We start from the raw sequence: 14,042 nt of genomic DNA on the forward strand, positions 1-14,042 counted from the left end.
GAGGCTGCGAGCAAGCAGTCAAGATGCTGCTCAATGCGGGCGCTAAGGTTAACGCGCAGGGTGGATTTTACGGCAACGCACTGCAGGCAGCTTCAGAGCGAGGTCACGAGCAGGTGGTTAAGATGCTGCTTGACGCAGGCGCTGAGGTTAACGCGCAGGGTGGAGAGTTTGGCAACGCACTACAGGCAGCTTCATTTGGAAGCCGCGGGCAGGTAGTCAAGATGCTGCTTGATGCAGGTGCTCATCAAGATCAGGAAGGTAGTTACAAGATAGCATTGCTAGGGTTCTAAGCGAACATTTCGAAGCGCATAGCAAGCATCTTTCAGTCAGCGTATAGAAGGACATCCATAGAGCATAGTAGTCATCTGTATGCAGCAGAGGATGCTTCTAGAAAGCTGTTAGCCTGCGCCACATCTATCTTGAGATTAATGTAGAGTAGGCATAGCGCCTAATTCATTACAATAAATTACCAGTAGCTAGCGGGAGCGCTAATGCATGCCAAGATTTATTGGGAGGCCCCGCCGGCTTGGGTCACGCTTCAGAGTTCTCCTCCTCCGCTCTTCGGGGCTTTCGGCGAGCTCACTCTTAAGTTTAAGTAACCTTTAAAGCCTAGGAAAATAGTCTTCGTCAATTGTTCTCCTTACTCAGGCCCCCCATATTCAGAAAAATCATCTAAAGCGTGAATAGACAGGGGGTTATCGCTAGACGATCGTCTGGCGGGGTAGGCGAAACGATCGACATTACTACCAGTACTTCAGAGATCCTTACCGGAGGCTGTTAGTTTGAAGAAGAACTAGTCTATGAAGTCTACATGTGAGTAGCAGTTCTATAAGTTTTTGCAATAGAGGCACCGAAGGCCCGAACCGCCAACCTGTCTCGGGACACAGTGTGTCTCCCCACTTAGGGACGCACCTTACAGCAATATCTTATTCCGAGCACTATGCTTAAGCTTGAAAGACTGTTGTGCGTTTGTGGCATTTGCAAGGCCGCCTATTAGAAGTGCTAATTAACTATATCATTAACCCCACATCTCCATTTTCTACTGGATCAGTTTATTGATGCATCTATAAAATTATTAATTATCATTGTTGTCTTGTCGATTACACAGAAATCACCACTTTGATCTTGTTCAATTCTTCTCCCTATCAACCTAATTAGAACGAGCATCTTTCTAGAGAAAAGGTGGTTATTAGAAGAAAATCTGTAAACATCATGAAACCCACAACCGCCCAACTTGCAAGAAAAAGAGAAAGGAACCGTGAGAGTCAGCGAAGGTCGCGCCAGAGGGTCAAAGACCAGATTGATGCTCTTGAACGACAGGTTCGGGATCAAGTGTACAAACATAGACCGTCTTATTAACAGCCTTAGAACAGAGAGCTTGAGCTAGATAGCAGGTCGCTACAGAAGCAGCTGCTACGTGCCCTAGAAGCTATAGAAGTGTTCGAAAAGGGTGCGAGTCTGCAACAAAACTTTATCTTTAAGTAGAAAGTGCATATCTAACCTATATAGCTCTGTGTCGATCTGAAGCAAAAGCAGAGGCCTTAATAGATACCAATTTCCATACGCCACGCACTTCAAGTAATACTCTAGTATCTAATCACGAGCTATCAACTCCAACTTCATACTTGAACCAAAGCTCATCAAATATATATACCTTATCAGCTTTAACTTACAGTTATAGTTCTTTTAACACAAATGACTGCCCTAATGTAGGTAGCATGTACGAAAGGAAAGCTGAGCTGAAAAACAGCTGGGAGTACAGCTCCCTACACTTATCATCAGATATGACTGAGACAGCGGATATTACATTTAAGGATTTGGAGAACATATCATGTTCAGCGCGGCAAGTTAGCGAAGGTGGTTCAGTAGTTTAGTGTTTATAGTGCACTTAGTAAAGCATAGAGCCAATGGCGTCGCCGTCATCAGAAAGCTTGATTATTGTTTTCTCAACATTCCGTCAAGTCCTCTCAGTAAGCAGCCGCGAGAAAATCTGAGGTAGGAACTAGTTAAAAAAGTTGTTCGAAGAACTATGTATTACAAAGTTTAGAATTGTCTACGTGCTTTTTTCCTAGCGCGATGTGTATCGTGTTTAGCGCCGTAGGTACTAGTACTAGCTACCCATCTAACGAGCTTGCCGCTCATATGCAAAGTCCTATGAGTGTGTTGTTCGGGCGCTTCTCGGAGACGAGACATCAAGTCCTCTACACCACCCAAGGTATGTTTTAGCTGCCCCTTTATATTTTCCAATTCGTCCAAGATATCTGCCACTTTAGTATCACTCTCCTCGGGCTTGCGCTCTATATAACTTTTAAGCGCTACTCGATCTAAAGGGAGGATAGACTTACTAGCGTTGGTGTGTGAGACTGCTTCTTTGGTCTCGCACGAGGTGAATTTGCCAGGCTGCTCCTTGCTCTTCTTATCACCCAACTGCTTGCTTGCAGATGCTGGTTTTGCTAGATCTGAAGCTGGATAACCAGCATCATCCCTGACTGGTAGACAGTTTTGATATCCCTGAGATGATTAACAATAATCGTTAATCGTGCAGCATCTATGCATACTTGGTACAATGTATCGTCTGGAATAGTATCTTGAGAACTCATCACTCTCTTCGCTTCCCAAGAAGACATGGACTGCGGGTTAGAAGAGGAGTACTTTTGTGAGAGGGATTCGAAGCTCACTATATACCACTCGTCTTAGCTAGACTAGTCAGGTCGTTGGACAGGGTACACAGTGACATTCGAAATCCCTACAGGGGTCAATAGCCCTATACAGCGCGGAGTATATTACCTACATATAGATCATTATAAACGCACACAGTTGGTAGGACGGATTAGATGCAGAGTGAGCCTCAGTCGCTTATTAGGACTTAGGGCCGAGGTGATAGGAACTGTCAGTTTCTTTTTGGAGCTAACCTATCTATCGTGATAGTACCATTTCGTGGATTTCCTATAGTAAAAAAATCATTTTCGGAATAGAAATTGTTATGCTATACATCATCAAGCGGTCGCTCCTAAATATGAACAGTTTACTTAGCTTGAGAAAGCGCGGCAATAACAGCTTCGCCTGATCCAGCAGCTTCTGTGCCTCATTCCTAGACATAAAGTTAGGGAGATGGTTGCATAGTTCGGGTTCAGGATACTAGTATAGGTGATGGTGCCATTGTGAGGAGTTGCGGTCATTCGCCCGTTTTTGATAGCCTTCTGGGCTGCCTTGTTCAGGTGAGACGCCTGCTTTGATCTGAATTTGGACCTTGCTAAGTAGATGCATTAGTTAGCAGGAACTTGGAAGCGGAGATGATCCCAGATCTGTCTCTGCTGCATCTTGCGTGTATTTAACACAGCCCCTTCATTCATCGTGTTCAGCCAGTCCTCCACTTTTCTCTAATCTTCTTAAATACCTCACAATACTAAGCTTGGAATAATCTGCGTTGCGCGCGACCAATGTCGTACTACACGTTGTCGATCGGAATCTATGGGGACGGAGAAGACCCGAACCACCGCTCCCATTAGGGTTTTCTAATTTTCCGTCAGGGAAACGAAGTTGGAAACCTCCTGCACGTACAGTTGATGTCTTTTAAAGGATTGATTTATCAGTTCGAAACTCGAAGCGGTCACCTACTAGAAAGCTAGACTTGTGAAGGGAGGGTACTTTTAGGTTACATCGAACTGACAAAGTACAATCAGGTTATGGATATCATATTAAAAGAACCAGCACCGCGGAATAATAAAGTGAGGACACCATTGCTAATTAGATATAATTCTAATTAGTGTAGAATCAATATCAAGACTAGACTCTAGATTACGTAATTGCACTCGAAGCTGAGGAATTACTCCCTGCCGGTACCTTAGGTTAGATTAAAGGGATCGTCGGGAAGCCTTCTAAAGACGTTGCAGCAGCAGTGGGTGGGAGATGGACCGCAGCAAGAAGGTAGAATTAGGGTGACAAGGGAGATCTAGATTAGGTAAACTTCATAGTCCACTATATCGAACTAGCTCACGTTCAAGTTCTAATAGTAAGGCATAAGTATTATCCAGTATCTTTAGGATTATCTAATCGATTATGGAAGACCACAAAGAATTACGAGCGCGCGACTTTGCTTCAAAGTATTCACGTTTAGGTATACTAAACCCTAAAACTCCCATGTCTAGAATAGCAACCACATTAAGTTGGTCATCAACGAGTATATTGTCTAGGGTAAGATCTCCATAGCAGAATACAGCGCATCCGTCCCCAAGACGCTAGATTCTTTCTATCAGGTGCGCATCATTGGCGTCGAATCGTCCATAAGGCCGGGAATTTCGAAGTACATCAATAAGCCCATTACAATATTCTATACGCGACCTAAATAGGCCATATTCCTAGTCTAGAATATTTGCGGCAGGTAAATGTTGAAAGAAGACATCTCGACACGGTTTAAAGCCTATAGACCCAAAAAAGTCACCACGTAGACCCATCCAGCTCTAGACGAATCTTAAAAGTTATGCAGTCACTCTTTCTACCTGTGCTTCGTCAAAGGTATATAGAACGTCATACAGCGGTGTTCTAATAACCCTAGACATAAAGATATTACCAAAGCCATCCTTTTCATAAGCGCCGAAAACTTCTAGAACAGGCACATAGGTTAATGAGGCAATAAAACGCAAAGCTTCTGCCTCTGCAATCTTAACGTTAGGCCCTCTTTTAAGTATGCGGTCAGAGTCTTGCAGGTGCTAAATCGATTTGTTAATCTTGTGCATAGCGATATTCTTAGCTTTCGTCATATCAACGACAGTAGTGAGGTTGGTGTTAAAGATAACGGGCATAGTAGGCTTTTCAGGAAAGGGGGCGCCACTAACAGGGCTATTGTTAGCACAAAGGGAAATGTAGCAGAGACTAAGATAAGCTTACTATAGAGGAGGAGGGGGAGGAGAAGAGGGTGGACAAATTGGGGCCATGACAAAACTTGTTTGCAAGAGACAAAGTTGGAATGTTATGGTGTTGCGGCAATCGAGCGACGCGCCACTCAAAGAAGGATAAACACCCAAGGGCGGGCGCAACGTACCTAAGACGCAGAACAAGGACGACGCACAGGCCACATTAGGCAGCAGGAAAAACACGACAACAGCGAGTATTGTAATTCTTAGAATCAACGCAGTATATCGCACATAAAAGTTAGCCTAACACGCTCTACGACCCGTCAGCACTTCAGAAGCAGCGCCCACTGCCACTAAAGCGTTATGGCGACGCCGTGGCCGCGAAGGGCGACATGGCCTACCCCGCTACGCGAGCATGCTACTTCCCTCGGCACCTTTCTTCACGACGTCCTGGAGGCTATCAAGCGCAACGGTAGCCAAACCGTACCAGCAGACCTCGCCAGAGATATAATCCGCGGCGCGTTAACGCTCGTCTTAAAGACGCAACATACGCCTAACCTAGACACAGTCCGCGACGCCCTCGCAGTCGCACAAACTAAAGCCAAAACCAACGCAGAGCAGACCGCGCAAGCCCTCGACCAGATCAAGAGCGAACTTAAGAACACCGTAGATATCATACAACTAGTAGCTGCCAATATACAACAGAACGCTAGTACAGTAGAAGAGGCGAGAGCGGCAGCCAAAGAGGCGACACAAGTAGGCAAGGCTACCCTAGAAATGGCAAGAGAGATCAAGAACAAAGCACCATAGCAGCAGCAGACGAACGGGCCAACATCGTACGCTATAGCGGCAGCAAGAGGCCCTCCACTAGCAGGTACATATAATACACAGAGTCGTAGAGCACCTATCGTGCAAACACAACGTGAGGTTATTGTAAATATTAGAGATCTACTCACTATGCAGGCCTTACGGGCAATAAACCTACGTAATCTTAAAGCCCACGTCAAGCGTGCAATTAAGCAGAGCGGTAATAAGAACATTATAGGCGTAAAGATCGTTTCCTCTAACTAGCTTAAGAGCGGCGACCTCAGCGTCAAGGCAGCCACCAGCACCGAGGTCGAAGCACTACGGCAGTTCGCAGACGACTAGGCCGCGCGCATCAGCCACGGCGCCAGCATATAGATCCCAACGTACGGCGTGCTCGCCCACGGCATACGCACCAGCACAATAAACATAGACAGGTTCGAAGACAATAGAAGCCAGATCTTGCAGGACAATAGACCATTCATCCCGCAGGCTAAGATCCGCTATATAGGATAGCTAACTAGAGACGCTACCGCCAAGACCGCGTCGACTATCACGATTAAGTTTACTCGACTAGAAGACGCTAACAAGATCATCGACGAGGGCCTTATCTAGTAGAGCGAGGTATTCTAGTGCGAGCGATACGAGCGACAGTACCGCGTAAAGCAGTACTTCAAGTGCCAAAAATACGGCCACATAGGAACCCAGTGCAAGACAGTAACAGCATATAGTTTCTATGCGCAGGAGCACGACACCCGAGACTGTCTAGCTAAGTTAGACCAGACCATAGCCAGGAAGTGCACGCTATGCCGCGGCGAGCACGAAGCGTAGAGCCGACAATACCCTACTAGGAAGGACGAGATAGCCAAAGCGAAGATAGCCTACGACACGCGGCCGCAGTATCACTTCGTACCGGAGATAAGGGGAAGAAACGTACAGCCTAAAATACCTACTACTATTCTTAGAAGTAGGTCTAGCTAAAACACAGCGCTGACATAGCCTACGCAGCCCACAAGGAGCTGGTCGCAGGCCTAACGAGGACAGAAGTGGGCCAACACAGGAACTGCAATTAATACGACAGACTAGGAGAACGCGTTACTAGTAGTGATGAGTAGTTAGCGACTACAGAGAACGATTATGCCGAGCTGTAGAGTATTAGAGGCGATTAGCGCTAACGTGCGGCTAACCTAAAGCAACACCTAGTATATAGAGATTGACTGCGAGACAGAAGTATGAATTAGTATAATATACTAAGTATACTACAGTACAACGTACGTAAGTTAAGAGACATAGTAATAGCGACGCTGCTGCGAGACCCCTAGATACACGAGTACGACATTCTGGCTATCTAGGAACTATGGAGGAACCCGTATATAGCGACTACTCACTACCCAGTAAAGGACGTTTTCTACCTCTGCTATTTAGCGGCAGCAGACGAAGAAGGCCCAGCGAGGGTCTGTTTCTTCGTTAATAAGAGAATTGACTATAGTAGATAGCGCTTTAAGGAACACTCGAGAGACGTCTGCTCTCTCGTCATTAAGCCTAGTAGGAACTAACAAGAGCAGCAGAGTGTGGCGATCCATAATATCTATAATGTAGTAGGAGGTGGAGGTCCCACAGGCTCTACGCTTGTAGACGTCCGCGTAGTCCTCGAGAAGCACAGCAGTAATAAGTAGATCCTGCTAGGCGATTTTAATCTGTATTACCCTTTGTGGGGAGGTTAGAACGTTAGACACATTGACCTATAGGCAGAAGACTTAATAGTAATTATAGAAGACTTTAACCTTAGCAATACGCTAGCGGCCGGGATAATTATATACGAAGAAGCGGCGCGGTAGACTACTATTGATCTATGCCTTGTTACTGTCGGCCTCGTCGACAGGATGATTAGAAGCGAGGTAGACCGCGATCTTGACTACGACTCTGACTATCTACTGATAAGCACAGCGCTTGATATGACGGTGCAATCTATGTAAGAGATAATAAAGAGGAACTAGAAGCGTATGAACGAGAAGACGTACCTAGAAGACCTAAAAGCGACTCTCCCGCGACTACGTAGGCCAATGACTAAGCTAGTACTTGATAACTATATCTGCGACGTAACTACCGCTATTAAGATAGTAGTAGATAAGGCAACTCTATAGATATGCATCTTAGCTTGGGCAAGAGAAGGATGGACGGCGGAATGTAAGATAGTACTAGCAGAGGCGAAGAGGCTTAAAAGGCGGCACGGCTAATATGGTATAGAAGAGACGTGGTAAGCGTATCGAGAAGCGAGAAACCACAAAGCTAGAGTAATTCGTAAAGTAATGACTTAGATGCATAGAGACTAAGTAGAAGAAGTAGTGTAGTCACTAGAGAAGCTATGGAAGCTTGCAACCTGGGCTAAGATAAGAGGTAGTGCGGCCTCTAGGGTCACGCCCGCTATACGACACCTAACGACAGAATACGAAGTTATAGAGCTAGCTAATAAAGCAACTCTGTTCTGAGATGTCTTCTTCCCCGCTCTACTAGCAGCAGACCTAATAGATATATAGGACGCTGAGTACAGCGGCTAGATTGAGTTCCCTGCAGTAATGGAAAAGGAAGTAAGAGACGCGATCTGTATAGCAGCACCTTTTAAGGCCTCTGGGCTAGATAGTATAGTAAATCGAGCACTATAGGTAGGAGAGAGGCTGATTACTAAGCACCTCACAAGAATAGTTAACTGCAGCCTGCGCCTAGGATACTGCCCTTCTTACTTTCGTGAGTCGACCACGGTCGTCCTGCGTAAGCTAGGCAAAGATAACTACACTATACTTAAAGTATACCGGCCGATCGCGCTGCTTAATATAGTCAGTAAAGTTATGGATGCTGTTATTACTTGACGACTTAGTCACCTAGTTAAAATATAGTAGGTGCTGCCTGACACGTATATGGGCGGTAGGAGGATGCGCTCTACTGAATACGCACTGCATGCTGTTACGAGCAGGATCTACTAGGCATGGAACAAAGGTGACGGCTAGGTAGCTAGTCTTCTACTGCTCGATGTCTTAGGCGCCTTCGATAATGTCTCGCATCTATAACTGCTTTATAACTTATAGAAGTGAAAAGTAGATAAGAAGATAGTAAAGTGGATTATAAGCTTTCTTAGTAATAGGTATACTAGAATTATAGTAGATAGCTTTACATCACAAGAGTACGTAATTAACACGGGCATACCGCAGGGCTCGCCGCTCTCGCCCATTCTCTATCTCTTTTATAATGCCAATCTTATAGACGAGTGCAATAGAGAAGCCAACACAACGTCTATAGGGTATATAGACGACGTAGCTATCCTTATATAGGGTAATACAGTAGTAGAGATATATAGTACACTAAGTCGCGTTCTCGAGAAAGTACAGCGATGGGCTATTACCCACGCCTCTGTCTTCGCACTAGATAAGTTCTAGCTAACTTACTTTATACGCTCGCGTATACGCATTAATAGAAATAGAATAGTGTAGACTAGCTAGGGTGAGGTGACGCCTAAGCTAACGTGTAAGTATCTAGGCCTAACTATAGACTTAAAGCTGCAGTGGAAAGAATATATAGAAGAGATTAGACGTAAAGTAACAAAGATAGTTAGCGCGCTTAGCTGCCTTAGAGGCTCGACCTAAGGCATTACGCTTGTAGACATGCGGAGACTGTACGAGGCTATAGCGCTGCCACAGATAATGTATACCTGCTCTATCTAGTTAAATGCTAGCGTTAAGGGCAAAACATACACAAAGAAGATACTTAACGTCCTACAAAGTATACAGGTAAGAGCAGTAAGAGCTATATATAGAGTATACAAAGCTACGTCTAAAGCAGTACTTGATATTGAAGCACACCTTCTGCTAATTAAGCAGCAGATATAGAAGCATAACGCCGACGTTATTATTCAGCTTCTCTTAAGCAAGCACATAGTATATATTTTAAACCTTAAGGTAAGTAGAACATAGCCCGCTAGCGTAAGCATACGCCGCACTAGATACGTTGACTCCTAGCAGAAGATATACGATGATATAAAGAGTCAGCGCAGATAGAATCTTGAGATGCAGGAGCTAATTCTACCCTTTATCACTCCGCCTTAGCGACACGGCCCAAAGACCTATATAGATAAGAGTGCCGACAAAGCACGTAGTCGACACGATAGAGAATATAAGAAGGACCAGAGCCTTAGCATCTACACCGACGGTAGCGGTATAGATAGCGAGATTAGGGCTGCAGTAGTATACCCACTCACACATCAGACCCGTATAGTATACATAGGGCCAGACATAACCTTAACAGTCTACGCCGCCAAGCTATAAGGTATTAGCCTCGCACTGTAAATAGCACAAGAGTACACAGAGCGAGGAGGTAAGAGGCGGAAGGTAGCTATCTATATAGACAACCAGGCAGCTATTTAGTTAGTGGCTAAGGCTAAAGGTTGATTAGGAGCATACATTCTCGCAGACATTACAGAACAGGTCAAGACGCTCTAGGAAATGGACCAGCTAGTGACAATAAGGTAGATCCCAGCCTATACTAGTATCCTAGGAAACGAAGCTGTTGACAGGGCCGCCAAAGAGGCCATAGAATAGAGAGAGGACGGCCGCAGACACCCGCCAGCAGACGCACTACCTAGGCTCTACCCAATTAGATCGACCGTCAGACGCTGGTGCAGGACTTAAACAGAGCGAGCGTGGGCAACCAAGTGGCGAGTAGAGGCGAAAGGTCAAGCAACCTACAGACACACACTATAGCCTTCCAAGAAAGTACTTTAGATCTACGAAGGCCTTACTAAACGATAGAGCGCGCTACTAGTGCAGCTACGCACCAAGAAGATAGGCCTGCGCGACTTTCTCTTCACCCAGAGAGTACCAGGGGTTACCAGCCCCCGCTGCCAGTGCGGGGAGAGGCGACAGACTGTTACCCACATCCTACTCCACTGCAGGACGCTCAAGGACCTCCGGAACCAGGTATTTAGTAACCTCCGTGGACGAAACAACCTCCGGGCTATCCTAAGTAAGCCACAGCTAGCCACCAAAGCTATCCAGTTTATAGAACAAGCGCAGATCCTTAGGCATGTTGGGATCGAAGACGCGTAGACGACAGCCGAGCGCTAAGGGGAGACTATAGGTATCGCGGCCGCAAAACATAAGGCAGCACGCCTCTACGAACCTATAAGCACAGCATACTGTTAGTAGAGCCATTATCTAGATAAGGTGGCAGCCAGATTGTAGATAGTGGTGGAGGGGAAACGGCAGGCCTCTAGGAACAGCTAGCTCCCATAAGGGAGTGACGTGGGGCGGCGCGGATTAACGTCTGCGCGGCGTCGGCTGTTGGCTACGCCAGCCATGCCGGGCATAGCTGCGGTAAAAACGCGGCTGAAACCGAGTAGGACTAAATCAATCAATCAATCAATCATTAGGCAGCAGCGTAACGCTTAGGAGAGTACACCCTATTCGATAACGACTACTAGCGCTTATTTAGATTTCAAAACTCGAATACTCGAGCGCTGCTAGCAATTATTTATTTACCTACATGTCAGAGTTGGTAGGCGTGAGGCTAAAAAATGCGAAGGCGCGGGTATAGCATTTACTAAATACTAGGCATCAGTCAGGCTTGCGCTACATTCGTAATAACTCCATTCAGCCGCTGCGAGGTCAAGCCAAAGTATCACGCAAGGCTGGCGGCTAACAAGGACACACGATACCACTGTAGCTGTTATATAGAATCTTAGCGGGCGGGTTTACTTCAGCCCCGCAGACCTTGGCCATGCATCCAGTCAACTCCTCATTCTCTGCTTAACATAGTTTAGATATTATAACTGCTATCCACACAGGCTATGCTAATATTAATTCTCGTATAAAACCTTACTACCACCGTTACGACCGAACATTCGATACCGGTCGAGCAAGAGACCAGCATTATAATGCATCGGCTCATCACCACATTTGCGATGTCTGCCAGTTCAACAGCTCCTCTTATAACGAGTTAGTACAACACAATCGCAGCACGCTTTATAGGATTATATGCAATAGTTATAACGATGATAGGTGGTGGATACCGGATAGCCAAGCGTACAAGGACCATTTAAGGAATGACAATGTGTGTACGACATGCGAGCGTCATTTCAATAGCCTCAACAACCTGCGACATGTAGGTATCACCGTGTTTAAACGCACTACTCGTACCCTAATTCAGTCCTCGCTCTAATAGCTAATAGCACAAGCTAGTGCACCTAAAACCTTCAGTCGAATGCTATGGTTGCACTCGGTCCTTTACTACTTATTCTGGGATAATAATCCATCTAGAGTCTAGGACGTGTACGTCTAGTATTGATATTCTAGACTTAAACAAGTCAGCTACAATTTATTATCAATGGCAGAAGTTCCTGGATGGGGAGTACCGTGACGATATCCTTAGCTGTTATGATTTGAAGGAAGAGTACGATGGCGCGGTTTATCCGTTCAGGTGTCCAGAATGCGACACTACGTTTTCGAAACTTTCAGGACTCTTCCAGCATATAGATAGTAGGTCTTGCGAACAGAGGCTAAACGGCGGGCCGATAGCTAAGCTTATAAAGTAGTTGTCAAATAGACATGCCTAGGAGGCAGATTTAGAAGAGCTACAGCAAGGCCATATTTCAATCAAATAACGTTGTTTATATTAAACCAGCTGCTCGCACTGAAATTATACACTACACAAAGTAGAGTAGAAAACTTACTTAGCATTACTCCTCCTAGAGGGGCTTAGAAAGCGCTTCCACTTAGCTCAACAGTTTGGCTCATCGCATCGCTACAACCACAATTGCCCCCAGCCACGATGTGGAATTATCAAAGTAGCAACACTAACTAGCCAAACGAACAGAGTAAGTACTACCAAAACTCATTCCTTTAAACAATCACATATTCTTGCCGCATTGCCACACAGTAATCATTCCGAAAGTTCAGCAGAGAACATATAATAACGCCTCTAACTAGCGTATCTCTAGCCAAACTAATATACGAATCGATGCATAGCCCCTAAATAGAGTTTTCCTCGCAACCTTTCTTCCAACATTGCACTATCTAAAAGTTATTCTCGTCTGCCAATCTGCATAGAATAAGTAGCGCAGTCTTCTCATCCACTCGCTTACTAGCACAATAATTTAACGCCATATCCGATTAATATAGAAAGGGAGGTAACATGATAGCTGTATAGAAGTACATGCCTAGTAACAATTAGATGACGAGATAAAGGTCAAAGAAGACTTACCATAAAAATACTTTGTCGTAGTTTAGTGGAAGTGCTTCTACCAGTAAGTGAGAAACTAGAGGTAAAGATCGCGCTACAAAATTAGCTAGATGCTGCTGCAGCATTTGTAAAGACGAAGGTACGCAATAATCGCATGTATTCTTCGTCTCTATCTCCAGTCTCAGATCCTAAGTTCTTATAGATCTCCAGTTGCTTGTGTGAGAGTGCCGAAGAGAAAAGGGATGCAGCAGCGAAACGAGTTAGTAGTGCCGACTCGTAAGCAGAAGATTTAGTTTAGCCCCTACTTATATTTAGACAACCTTAGGTACGAATTGAGTTTATCTACGTAACAGCGGAAGCAATGTCCAGTATAGTTAAGACCGCCACCAGATGTACCGCCTATATGCTCCAGGGAGGAGAGATGAAGATCTGAAGCATTTGGACGAGCTGAAGTTCCTATTAGTTAGAAATGAGCTCTTAAGGTAGGTAGACTGTCTTACGTTATTACTAGTAAGAAGTTGGAGATTATATATAATAATTGCGTTAAGCCAGGAGTACATCTCTGCTAGATAGGGTTTAGTCGCAATTGCAATAAGTCCAGCAATACCTAGGCCTACTAAACTAGTACTAACAATGATTCCTATAATCTTTTCTCAACGATAATCGTACTTAGAGACCTGGACTTCCGCTCTGGATAGATTTCTGATATCGAGGTAAGTGAGCGTGCTGCTTAGTATAGGTCCGACTGAAAAGTAAATCGCAAGGCTGACTGATACGAAGGGTGCCATAGTGACAAGAGTTGGTGCAGTACTAAATATAGGGGGCTCGCACCTTTTGTACATGCTTTACTTCGTAAGCTGGTTCCGTAGAGTGGAGCTTAGGGAGAGTTACACTGAGAAATAAGTCTAGACAGCTTCAGGCATAGCTATGGAAAACTCGATGAACTTGTAGTGTTCGACCTTGTTAGCCAAGAAGATAGGACTTGGAAGTAGTTGTGATGGCTGTAGGTGCCCGCATCATTAGGAGTGTTATATCGTATATGCAGCCGCACAGCCTCCGTCAAGGCTTCCAGTGGATGCTATTATATGCTCTAGAAGTCTATATATTCTCTCTACATCGTCTTTCCTAAGATTACTAGGACGTTTGAGATTTAGATTG

At 45.1% G+C, this 14,042-nt stretch overlaps 5 protein-coding genes across 5 annotated transcripts; 4 read left to right on the forward strand and 1 right to left on the reverse strand.

Moving 5' to 3' along the window:
- Positions 1 to 1,212: 1,212 nt before the first annotated feature.
- COCVIDRAFT_108343 (hypothetical protein) lies at positions 1,213 to 1,485 on the forward strand (the record flags this gene model as incomplete). The annotated part of the gene is made up of 2 exons (XM_014697690.1): positions 1,213 to 1,320; positions 1,369 to 1,485. 2 exons carry the CDS (start codon positions 1,213 to 1,215, stop codon positions 1,483 to 1,485), a joined length of 225 nt encoding a protein of 74 aa, XP_014553176.1.
- A 482-nt stretch (positions 1,486 to 1,967) lies between these two features.
- COCVIDRAFT_40745 (hypothetical protein) lies at positions 1,968 to 3,160 on the reverse strand (the record flags this gene model as incomplete). The annotated part of the gene is made up of 6 exons (XM_014697691.1): positions 1,968 to 2,002; positions 2,058 to 2,297; positions 2,346 to 2,511; positions 2,559 to 2,630; positions 2,814 to 2,912; positions 3,140 to 3,160. The coding sequence occupies 6 exons, from the start codon at positions 3,158 to 3,160 to the stop codon at positions 1,968 to 1,970; spliced, it is 633 nt and encodes a 210-aa protein (XP_014553177.1).
- Positions 3,161 to 3,471: 311 nt separating this feature from the next.
- Positions 3,472 to 3,931, forward strand: COCVIDRAFT_40746 (hypothetical protein; the record flags this gene model as incomplete). The annotated part of the gene is made up of 3 exons (XM_014697692.1): positions 3,472 to 3,510; positions 3,630 to 3,728; positions 3,854 to 3,931. The coding sequence occupies 3 exons, from the start codon at positions 3,472 to 3,474 to the stop codon at positions 3,929 to 3,931; spliced, it is 216 nt and encodes a 71-aa protein (XP_014553178.1).
- A 1,285-nt stretch (positions 3,932 to 5,216) lies between these two features.
- Positions 5,217 to 5,663, forward strand: COCVIDRAFT_29556 (hypothetical protein; the record flags this gene model as incomplete). The annotated part of the gene is made up of 1 exon (XM_014697693.1): positions 5,217 to 5,663. One exon carries the CDS (start codon positions 5,217 to 5,219, stop codon positions 5,661 to 5,663), a length of 447 nt encoding a protein of 148 aa, XP_014553179.1.
- A 5,339-nt stretch (positions 5,664 to 11,002) lies between these two features.
- On the forward strand, positions 11,003 to 12,237 carry COCVIDRAFT_40747 (hypothetical protein; the record flags this gene model as incomplete). Its single annotated transcript, XM_014697694.1, has 3 exons — positions 11,003 to 11,042; positions 11,467 to 11,807; positions 11,875 to 12,237. 3 exons carry the CDS (start codon positions 11,003 to 11,005, stop codon positions 12,235 to 12,237), a joined length of 744 nt encoding a protein of 247 aa, XP_014553180.1.
- Positions 12,238 to 14,042: the final 1,805 nt, after the last annotated feature.

The sequence above is a fragment of the Bipolaris victoriae genome (assembly GCF_000527765.1).
Source record: "Bipolaris victoriae FI3 unplaced genomic scaffold scaffold_92, whole genome shotgun sequence".
NCBI classification, from domain to species: domain Eukaryota; kingdom Fungi; phylum Ascomycota; class Dothideomycetes; order Pleosporales; family Pleosporaceae; genus Bipolaris; species Bipolaris victoriae.